General features: G+C 30.7%; 1 protein-coding gene across 5 annotated transcripts in view; it reads right to left on the reverse strand.

Annotated features, from left to right (window-relative positions):
* Positions 1-12,153, reverse strand: part of LOC145293821 (TAF6-like RNA polymerase II p300/CBP-associated factor-associated factor 65 kDa subunit 6L) — a 313,860-nt gene that overhangs the window by 51,169 nt on the left and 250,538 nt on the right. For all 5 annotated transcript variants that reach the window (XM_080140452.1, XM_080140453.1, XM_080140454.1 and 2 more), the window contains 3 exons: positions 11,462-11,571; positions 8,930-9,007; positions 1,901-2,002 (listed from right to left, as the gene is read on the reverse strand). In XM_080140452.1, coding sequence (XP_079996578.1) covers positions 1,901-2,002; positions 8,930-9,007; positions 11,462-11,571 — 290 coding nt within the window. The remainder of the gene's footprint in view (positions 1-1,900; positions 2,003-8,929; positions 9,008-11,461; positions 11,572-12,153) is intronic.

Raw genomic sequence — 12,153 nt, forward strand, 5'->3', positions numbered from 1 at the left:
AATTACAGATATAAAGTTCTCTTTCACTTTTTTTATTTACTTTTTTCATAGTTCTTTCCGGAAGTTTAATTTTTTTGTTATTTATTTCATGCTTCGGCCATAGTCTCCCCTGGATTTGGACAGCAGGTGCGTGAAATAAAATGGCGTCTCTAATTTCGGCAATAAAGTGTAGAAGCACCGTATTTTCAGCTAACAATTTAAATTATACAAAAACAAAAAATAAATGTTAAAACAATAAAAGAAAACAATAGTACTTATGAAGCGAACTAACATGTGGAAGAGAGGGTGTTTGTTTTTGTTATTAAATTTAGCCTAGTCTGTACTTTTGGTACTTATGCACTTAGCGAACTGTGCTGAAATAGCATTTAGAAAGCCACTCTTAACATGGGGAGGAGAGGGTGTTTTGTAACGCTTCTGAACTTTCAACTAACAATTTAATATAAAAAGCTATCGTAAAACTTTAATTTAATTTGAAAATACTATTTAAAAATAGCGCGGTTTCACTAAGTGCAACCACCGTACTTTCATCTATGGACGACAATAGTTTTTTACGTTTATTCAAACTTTAATTTTATGCAGTCGCCTGCCTTGAATTAAATATCTACCATGCACCAAATCATTTTCAAATAAATACAAAATGCTAGAAACGTGCTGTTCAATTTGCTTCTTGTCTAGCATTTTTTACGCTCTTTTGCCAAGTTTGTTTACTTTCAGGAAACTGGTTTAGAATGCCGAATAAACGAATATTTAGATGCTCGAACGTTTTAAAATTAAATCACTAGTTTTATAAATGGTTTATTATAAATACTCCCTGTTTATTTCCCCCCCTAAAATGATACAATATTAATTTAATTTTTGAAAAAATCCAAAATATCGCTTATTTGTTTACGTTAAAAAGCTGAACATGTGCTAACTAAATGTTGCAAAATACTTCTGAATATTTAAAATATTCAAACGTAATTTTTACAAATTAATGTACAGAAATGGTTTCTTATCGCTTATATTGAAATTGAAGCAGTATAGTTAACTATTTGGTGAAATACCGAAGTCGAACAACTTTCATTCATTGACTCGCAGTTTCACCGTGTTCACGGTTCACGCAATTTTGTCCAAAAGACTCCCGAGGTGTCAATTTTCTTTTGCCTTGCACATTTTTGCGAATAAAGCTAGGTACAATTTCTTAGCACCATTTTATAGGAAATTGAATAAACTTTAATTTAATATTGCGTTTGCCATGGTTATTATGAATAGTTAATTCACTAGAAGCAAATTAAATCAGAAAATATTTTTAAAAAGAATTGCACATATTTTTTTTCTTTATATTTGTTGTAATTTTTATATGTAAATAAAGATCATTCTTTGCTTAATTTGATGCTATTTATAGTTTTTTTATTGGTCGAATGGCAAAAATTCGCAAGAGTTTTAAATAAGAGGTATGATTTTCTTGATTTTTTAAAAATTAGCAGCTAGCGTTCCACGTCAAAATGTTATCACTTTTGTTGGTGCTATTAAAATAAATCAGTAAAATTGAATTTTTATTCAACAAATACAAAATAAACACCATATGAAAGAGGGAAATTTGCTCTTTCATTTAATATATATTTTATCCAAATACAAATTCAAACAAATGAAATACAGGCTGGTGAACATAACCTAAAGTTGGCCATTTTTTACGAATTCCACTCATTTTTCAGGCTGCTGCCGGTACCTACTAATATTTTTTTTTTTACATTTTAATTTTAGATAAAGGAATAGTGAATAATGAAACTATAATTATAGCTTAAAAATAATTTCACTTCATTTCCTTTTGAGGAAGAAGAAATGAATGTTAATTCACTGTGAAAATATGAAAGTCATAAAATACATTGCAAGTAATGGGATTTTGTTGTCTAAGACTTACATAAGGCTCTGGTTCCAAGTAGAGATTGGAATTATTCGTCAAGGCTTTTACAGTGTGCAGCAACCTAGTCAACTGTGAGATATCATGGCTCACTGTTTTTACCTTAAAATACAGAAAATATTTTCATAATGAAAAACAAGAAAAATAAGCTACATGAAACAATACAATTGTTAATGCACATGAGTCATCATTGAAAAGAATATAAAGATAGCTCAAATTTCTACTTTATAGATTTATTCAATATTGCTCAAGTAAAAGCTAACACTACCATTACAGAATTTACTGATATTTCTGTACAGAATTGATTTTAAAACAATAACAAAAATCGGTACTTGTGCATTTAACGAACCAGACGTAACTCAGCATTTGCTCGGCTTTGTCCGGCGCATGACGTCAACAGCCGGATAAAACCGAGCGTTGGCGATAAAATAAAAACAACGCTACAACAAAATAACTGTACAATGAAATTGTAAAATGTAGAAACAAAAAAATTAAATAAATAAAAAGCAAAAACCTACCGTTCATTTATGTTTTTTTGTTTTTTTTAAATTATTGCTTGGAATTGTTTTCTGTTTTCAAAATAAATACATATAAGACAAGTTTTTTTTTTTGTTAACTTTTTTTTTGTCTGAACTGTTTCTTTTTTTTTTTTTTTTTTTTCAATTTTTAACGTAAAAAGGGGGGGAGCAGGAACAAGGATTATTTGTACATTTTTTTCGCCAGAAACAAGGATTTGTAGAAAAGTTTGATAGAAAAGTAACTGATCCTATTCTGTTTTTTAAATTTGTTGTGTTTTTTTTTTTTAATTTTTGTTCAGTTAAAACTGTAATCTATCAATTTAACCTATATTTTGATTTAGTTATTTGGTGAAATTTTTTTTGTTTTCAAGTGAACAATGTAACTACAATAGAATAATGGACAGAGAATAATACTTTTATGTACTATTTATAAACATATATTTCTTTCATCTTCAAAGAAAACTAATTTTGTTACAAGTTTATAGTTAAGAAAATTGAGTAAAATATGAGGTGCCTTAAATAAGTTTCCAAACTATTTTCATATTTTCCACTTGCTAGTAAACATATGAAACTCTAGTCCCCTTTCAAGGTAATCTCCTTCGACTGCAATGCATGTTGTATTGTTCCAACAACTACTGGAAGGCCCCATTGTGTGAGCATGTCAATAACCCTTGTTACAGCCTCTTTCATCTCAATTGTCCCATAACAACAACCTCTAAGGTTGTCTTGAGCTTAGGGAATAACCAAAAGTCACAGGAAGCAAGGTCTGGACTATAGGGAGGGTGAGGAACTGTCTTGATGTCCATCTTGGTCAAATCTGTAACAAGGATAGAGTTGTGGACTGGTGAATTGTCCTGGTGGAAATGCCATTGACCCGATTTAAAGAGTGCTGGCCTCTTCCGACAGAATCTCTTCCTGAACTATTCCTTGTTGTCTGTCTGTTCAGCGGAAGCTCAGTGTATGTAGATCATGCCTATGCTGTTAAAAAAAGGGATCATCATAAGTTTCTGTCTGGTCTTCTTGGGTATGGAAGATCCAGTATGCTTCCATGGAGAACTCACTCTCCTAGTCTCTGGATCATAGCAGTAGATCCCATTTTCATTGCAGGTCACCAGAGCATCAAGAACTGTGGGATCTGAATTGATCAGCTCCACCATCTCTTTGCTGTCATGACACCATCTTTCTTTCTGATCTTCTCTGAGCACTCTTGAGACAAACTTTGTGCAAATCTTCCGCATCTTCAGTTCCTTGCGAATAATTGTGCAGTTTCCACAGACATGAAACTATGCACTTATTATCTCTATAGACACACAACAGTCCTTATCAATGAAATTCTTTATTTGGCCAATCAACTCTGGTGTTTTGACTTCCTTATTCCTCCCACACATCTTATCATTCCTCACAGACTTACTGCTTTCTTTGAATCTCTTATGCCACTTAAAAACTGATGCTTGATTCATGAAAGATGGTCCAAATGCAGTCAAGCATTCTATATGTTTTGTGGCATTTTTTCCCAGTTTAAAATAATATTTTATTCCATATCAGTCTTCTAAAGTGTCCTCACATCCAGATTTCATTTTTGAAATTCACTAGATGTGATAATCAGACTTTAGTAGGGTGTATTCCAATTTCTTCTATAGTTGTTCATTTGAACCTGAAATCATAAAAATTTGCCAGTCATCTCATAAGATGTACGGTAATAACATACTGAATTTTGAAGAGTACAACAATTTTAAGTGCCTGTACAAAATAGTTTTGACACTTATTGTAGGCACCACTTGAAAAATTTTATTTGGTGTTATCATTTTATCAGTTTTCCCGAGTGTAATGTTGTCAGTGACAATAGTATTAACATTGTCTTAACAAAAATCCTTGGTAACTTTAGAATATAAAAAAAACTGATGGATGAGAATGCAAACAAAATCTGGATTTGTGGTTTATTAATAGAAATATTGTCTAGAAAACTAATCATCCTTTCTTTGAAAGAAACTATAGCTGCATGAAGAGAAATCATAGCTGAAGTGTATGCAGAAGTTGAAAAAGTACTAGATGAAATATACATGAAATAGGGCTAAATGGACAATCAAACTTTAAATCTCTTAAAAGATTTTGCCAAAAGAAATATTTCAAAATAGATTCTTCTTTCATGACAGTAAAGTTTTAATTTTACACTATTTAATATAAAATAATTTTGTTAGTGCTGGGATTCTTTTATTGTGTGTGAAAAATAAAACATTTTTTTTTTAATACAAATAATCAGTTTAGCAATACCCTCCGTCAATTAGATTAGCACAGATTTCAAAATAGTTTTATCAAAATAGTTATATTTTAAAAATTAAGACCACCATTTTGTTCAGAAATGAAGATCCTTCCACGTGTATTAATAAATAATAATCTACATGATTGATCTTTGATCAAATAAAGTGATGAAAATCTTAACACTATTAAACAGCAATTTTTCATGAGTTTTTCTTACCCTCCTCCCACCGTTTTTAAAAGTTTGTTATCACTCCTCTATGAAATCTGGAAATCTATCAGGAGAAACGTTACTTAGAATTTTTTTCAGGTTAAAAAAATAAACTGACCCTTTTTTTTACATATGCATCACCACTTATCATTTTTTTTTTATTTGTTGTCTTAAAAATAAGACTTTAACATGACGAGTATCGAATATTTAAAAAATATATATTTTTGTAGCTCAATTAGTATGTAAATCTGTTTTTACTTTTTATACATTAAAATTATAATTGTATATTTTCACTTTTTAATTGCCCTATATGCAAAAAATATTGTCTTTATTTCAGTGAAAGTCAAACGAGTGTTTTGCTACATCTATTAGTGCTAATAATTTTACCAACATTATCAGCAGCTGCTGTTTATGAAATGAGTGATCATAGTTAAAAAATAAAGGGGGGGGGGCTTAAAATTTCAGTTAATGCAGCTTGTCGTTCTTTTATAAAATAATGGATCCTTTGAGAAATATTGGTTTTCAAATAATATTCAATTTTCAAACTGGTAGTCAAGAATGACTTTCTAGCAGATACCGTTTTATTAGACATTTACATGTGAACTCGCTTAAAAATCTTTGTGTAAAAAAAAAAGAAGACAAATGTAGAATTTAGAATGGGAGGGGTCAGTTTCACATATAAATTTAACATAAAATGTTCCTTCATTTCCCAGTCATGCCTTTCAAAGCAGTTAGCCCTCCAAATTTTTTGGATGTTTTTCAAATTGAAAAATTTGTATAAAAAAATAATTATTCTACCATTAACACTAAATATGAGTGGCAAGCCCTCCTCCATCCTAAAAACCCTTCCTTAATCCAACTAATAACCCAAAGTCCAACTAGCAAGCCCAAGTCATCAAACCTCTCTTAAAACCACAATCATAAAAAAATCAACAAACAAAACTAAAAACAACAAAAAACTTTATCTCCCACAGAAAAAAAAAATGGATAATTGCTCTGAAACAATAATGATCTGAACTATAAATTCTAAAATAATTATCATTAGCAATTTGATAGTAGTTGAACATTTTTAAAACACATTAGAAATAAAATGAATAAAAAATAAAACAAATGACAAATTTAAAATAATTTTAGAAAATTTAGATTTTTTCTTAATGAAAATTCAATACACATTGGGTTTTTTTTCTGAATAATTTTTTATATGAATCTATAAATTATAAAGGAATAGATGTCAATTCACTTGCATATTTTTTAAATTTTAAAAAGAAACTATAATTAAAAAACTTAGTCTCCGCTCAATGACTTTTTTTTACATTATAAAATAAAATAGCCAATTTGAAACCGTAAACAGACAGTCATTTTTTTTTTTTTTTTTTTTTAAATAAATTTTTGGAGAGGAAATGATTTTAATGATTTTTAACTGATAAAGAGCAACTGTAAAGGGAGGCAATTAATTTCTCATTAATTAATGTTTGTGATGATGGGTTTTTGTGACAATGGACGTACAGACAAGTAAATTAATATTTAGATTGCTTTTTTTTGTTTACTGTTAAGTTTTCAGGGCATTCACACATAATTTCTCTTAATCCTACTGTCATATTATTATTGTTTACAGTGTGTAAACTTTTAACAATTTCCTACATACCTATGTTTCTTGATGAATAAACCTTATTCACAATCATTTGCTTTCTGTAATCTGAATTACTACAATTTATCCATCAAGAATTTAATCCAGGATGGACTAGTTTCTGAAGCCACAGCGTTTCTATGGCGACTCTTCAGCACCCGATTCCAGACTATTGGTCACATTAGTTGTGTACATTCAACAACTTCCTGAAATTTGTCCACAAACTAGCAAATTTCTTATCAAGTACATCTCCCATCCAGTACACAAATTAATAGTAAATTGTGATTCATTCAAATTGGCCATTGCAAGTCTCTCTTTGTAAAGCTCTCTTGTTCTCTAGAAATGGCCCAGAAACAAGCTGAATCTTTTATCAACCCCATACATATGACTGGCTGATGCAAACTTTTTGCTGGAAGATATCAATGGCGTCCATAGCCTTATCAAGCAGTTCATTAGGTCACTGCTATGTGGCATTAGCATATAAAGGGTTTACCTGCCAGCATTTCAAACATTCAGTCCTTCTTTCTTTTTGATCAGGCATCTTACTTGGCCACGATTTTCTCAAACTACATTCAAAGGTAAAAAATACCTTTTGAAGGTTTTGGAGATCCCTTCTCTGTATATGCTGCAATGGTGTCTCGTTTTGTTTCTCTGCCACTATTCCAACATTTATTGCCTGGTTGCAAGCCTATTGCTAAAAAATCCACGACACTCGCTGATCCATCAGTAGTTTATACAATCTGAAATTCGCAATCTTCTAAAAGATGGTGTTATTGAACCCTTTTGCTCTCTCTGGTTAACCACTAACAACCAACACAATTATTGTGTCAGTTGTTAGTGGTTACTTCTCATTGACTATAGCAAGACCATCAACCAGTTCATATACTTTGGTGCTTATTTTTTACCAAAAATCAACGAAATAGTCAAAAAAAAAAATTGCTTGCTATTCTGTTTTTTTTTACTACCTTTGATTTGCAGAATGCATGTCATCAAATACCAATACAAAAAGAAAAGAAATTCACAACTTTCAAAGCCTGTGGAAATGTTAATTCTGCCATATTCCATTGAGTGTAAACAAACAGGTATCATGTTTCCAACAATCGATAGACAATCTAATAAAATGCAAAAAAGTTGTTGACATGCTCGCGAATGTTTATAACATGTCTGTAATATGATGGAACATGATGAAAACTTTCGTCTCTTAAATGTTGCCAGGAAGTACGGCATAAGTTTCAATGAGAGCAAGAACATTAGGCAAACTGAGAAACTAGGGTATAAAGTTTATAGTCGGTTAGAATCGTAAAACCAGATCCTGAATGCTTTAAGATATCTCCCTTCACCACAAGATGCTAAATAGGTTGTTGGAAGGTTTTCATATTATGCTCAATGGATTCCTTATTTCTCGGACAAAATTCGATGTCTAGCATAGAATCACGTCTTCCCTCTATCTGAATCTCACTCAACTGATTTCACCAACATCAAAGAAGAACTCAAGCACGCTTCACTTATTACAATCGATCACAACATACCCTTTAACATAGAGAACGTCGTCTCAAACATTGTTTTGGCTGCCACTCTAAACCAGAATCGCTGCTCAATCACATTCTTTTTCCGATCTCTTTCAGTCAAGAAGCAACATTACTCTTTGGTTGAAAAAGAAACACATACCATCGTCAATGTGTTATAATTGAAAGAAGTGTTTAAATTTAAAAATTAATGATTACAACATTTTATTAAAAGTGCTTATCTGAAAATTAATGCTTTATTCCAAGAATTAAAACAAAAAATGCATTAATTTTTGTTGCCCAGAGTGTTTGAAACAAATGTGATAATTTTTTTACATTTTTTCATTTCAAAATCAGTATACCTATTCAGTACTGAAGTGCAATGTCGGTGTGTTTCAGAGATTGAGGTTAAAGAAGAATAGAAAGCACAAGAATATTAGAAGATAGATTCGCACTGAATAAAAAAATTGAGAAATCTTTGTTGCAGCTCAGTGCTCCTTGAAGGTCATGAAATGTGAACTGAAGAATTGTGATGGAGATGTGGAAGCAAAAAAGATCATAGCAGGCATTCTGATTATGTTGGCATAACATCGAGACACTTCAGGTTACAGTCTCTTCTGAAGTGCATTGTGGAGACTCAAGGCAACTTCTTTGAATGAGCTATATTTGGAAAAAAAAAAACTTCTGAGAGATGCATTTTGATTTTTGAGAATGCATCAAGATATATTTTTTTCTTCTTTAAAAAAGTGTTAGACTTCTCTCAAAAACTCTGTACAATAATAAAACTGTTTTTTACAGAAAATGATTTTTGCTTAAAATGTGTTTGATTATTGCATTTTCTTAAATTCTTTTTCTAAAGAAACACAAGATGTGATTTGTGAACTAATCAATAAACACAAAAAATATACTCACTCCATTAGAGACAAAATTCACAAAGTAGGGTAAGAGTGGAACAATTTTAGAATTGGTTTTCAAATCAGACAACGCAAACTGTAAAGAAAAAAAATGAAATATATGTAATAACTTAAATGGCATTAGCATTTCAACTTCATCTTTACAGATTGCTAGAAGAGTGAATATTTGAATGTTAAGAATTTTGCATTTTAGCAAATTGGATTTACATATATATATTCATGGATTCATTTACTGTAACTTACTTGAAGGTATATTTCATGTATATTTTATGTTAATTACTAAAACTTCTGTTTTAAATATAAAATAAATGCAGTCATAATTGCTTGTAAGCTTATAATCACTATAAAAATAATATCCAAGCAATTGCAAACCATCAATTACTTTGTATTGATTGTTCGGACAATTATTCTCATCATCTATCAATCAGATGGTGAGTTTGAGGGTGTGCCCATAAATTATTAAAAAAAAAGTTAATTTTCAGGGGTCACTAGTGTACTTTTTAAGATTTTCTTTTGATTCAATTTTTAACTAAATCCTAGTGACCCCTAAAAAGTGACCTTTTTTTATAATTTATGGACACACCCTCAAACTCACCATCCGATTTCATGATACATGATGAGAATAAACCCACCGTTTGATTTCTTACAATACAGAGTTAATCCTTTTCCTTAGAAAAAAAATGAAGTTTATACCCAACAGAGGTCGGAGGTTTCAACGACTGCAAAGTTGTGCCAATAACACTCAAGATGAGAATAATTGTCCAAACAATCAAAACCATACAAATATTCATAACTCATCTAAAAAATACAAATATTCATAACTCATCTAAAAAATACAAATATTCATAACTCATCTACAAAATTCAGAACTGCACCAATTATTTAATATTAAAAATATTTTTAAAAAATTTAAGTAAATAAGATCAAACATTAGCTGAATAAATTCAATAAAAATTACTGATCAGAGATTAAATTGTTTTAATATTGCCAGATTCATTTTTTTTTCTACTTTAAATTTTCACAAAAATTTACCAATGATCATGAAAATAGTTAGAATGAAATAATGAAAACATATTTTTGAGCAATTTAAAGTCGAAATAGTAATTACTTAGAGTTAAGTATAACCAAATACAACAAAGTATTGATTAAAATATGGTTTAATCAAGGTAAAATTTTTCAATGTTCTTGAAATCTTTGAAGGAAAACGAAATAATCAATTACTGATTTGCGAATTATCAAAATCCAAGGCCTGTAAGATAGATAGAAAAGCTGATGAAGACCGAAATTTGCAATGACCAAAAAATTTATATCAGATATTTTACTAACATAAATTCAGTTCTGCTAGCTATTTTAAGAGAGAAAAAAATAGCCAGATTAAATATATCAATCAGAAATTATAGGTTGTAAATCTTAGAAAAAGATCACAAAATTGTAAACAAATTTTTTACTCTCTGAATTCTGGAATTAACAAATGAATAATAAAAAGAAAACACTGTTTGACAAGAAATGATAAGTAGCAGTTAAGCTAAAATAAAATCAAGTTTAACTTGTTTCCAATATTCGAGATGTGGAATTGTTATATAGCTGTTATATGATCGTTATATATACATCATTTACTTATTGCCTATTCTCAAATTTAGTTTAATTCACTGAAATGAATTATGTTCCCTTCACTGATGTTAGTAATGAGAGCAATGAGAATAGTTGAAGAGAATTAAAAAAATTGAGGACACAAATATTTTTTTTACTTTGATTGTAAACAAGGTAGGAATTGCCACTGAGAAGGCGCCTACCGCGAATTAGAAGTAATGCCTACAGAGACAACCAAAGTTGAGAGTTATGCAGCGATATGTTTAACATTACATTTAAATTTTTACATGTTAGTACAATTTAGGAAACCATAAGCAGGGAAGGAATACTAAGAGGTTAAAAGCTATTGGAGAAGAAAGCCGTCGAATATTTCTACAGTGAATGAATGAGATTTTAATGCTTATCAGGTTGGTCAGAGAATTTACGGTGAGGGAACACCAATGCCACAAGATCAGAACACATTCCGTGAAAGTACTTTGAAACAAGCAGAAAGCAACATTACAGTGACAGGATAGGGGCTGGAGTGTGGTTATATTAGAGGCTCTTCTATGAACTCTGTCTAAAAGGAAAAGACACCTAGTTGGAGCACCTGCCCAGACATAACAATGATACTTTATGCATGGCGAATAATGGCTTTGACAAGAAATAGTATACTAGCAGGTGTGAGAAGTTTTCTAGTATGATAGAGGGAGCCCACATTTCTTGCAGTGGTCTTGGCAATGTCTTCTATGTGTTTATTTTAATTAATGTTAACTGTGAATGTTAGAACAAGGATGCTATTAACCATGGCCATTAGAGATTTATTAATCTAATATATTCAGAGTTAATTAATAGATTGCTAAGAAGGCTTATACAAATAAAAACAAAATAATGAAACCATTTGCAAAGTACAATAACACAAGTGAAAAAAGGAAAAGAGAGGCCAAATTGGCCGACTTACTTTCATAGCTTCTTCATCAGCCCCAAGAATTGCTTTCACCATGTAGTCATAATAACGAAGCATATTTTCTGATAACTCTTTTTTTTCTTTTTTTACAATTGCAGGCTTATCTGGAAAATTGAAAATTAATGCAAGCAAATATTTAGAAATTCTGTACATGTCAGGTTTTATATTATTTAATTGGAATTCATTATTGAGATGAGTATTTTTTATTTATTGCAGACTATTATCCTCCTTCGGGGTCGATGATGCAGTTGATAGAGACGCTGAATCTCTACGGTTTCAGGTGAGAATTGTCTGAAGATAGCAGTTCAATCCTACCTAGAGGCTTACTTGGCGAAAAACATGGTGAGACGACAACTACAGAAGACAGTAATTGCAGTGGATGCAGTCAGGAGATTCGGAGTTCCTATCCTGTCGCAGTTACCACCTGACAAAGGCCAGAGGAATAGTTGGTCGAAACATTATGAAACAACTAAGAAAAGATGAGGATTATTATCTTTTTCGCAATAAATTAAATTAATGTCAGGTTTTATATCATTATCGGTTAAATGTAGTACAAAAATAGAAAAGGAAATTCATTAATATTCATGATTAAGAGCAATAAGTCAGAGGAAAAAAAATGTCAGCCTATCACTAGACGCATTCTCTTAGCTAAATGCATCAATACCAAGAGCTTTCAGATTACCCTT

This window comes from Euprymna scolopes, chromosome 15, assembly GCF_053919585.1.
Source record: "Euprymna scolopes isolate OS-2025 chromosome 15, ASM5391958v1, whole genome shotgun sequence".
NCBI lineage: Eukaryota > Metazoa > Mollusca > Cephalopoda > Sepiida > Sepiolidae > Euprymna > Euprymna scolopes.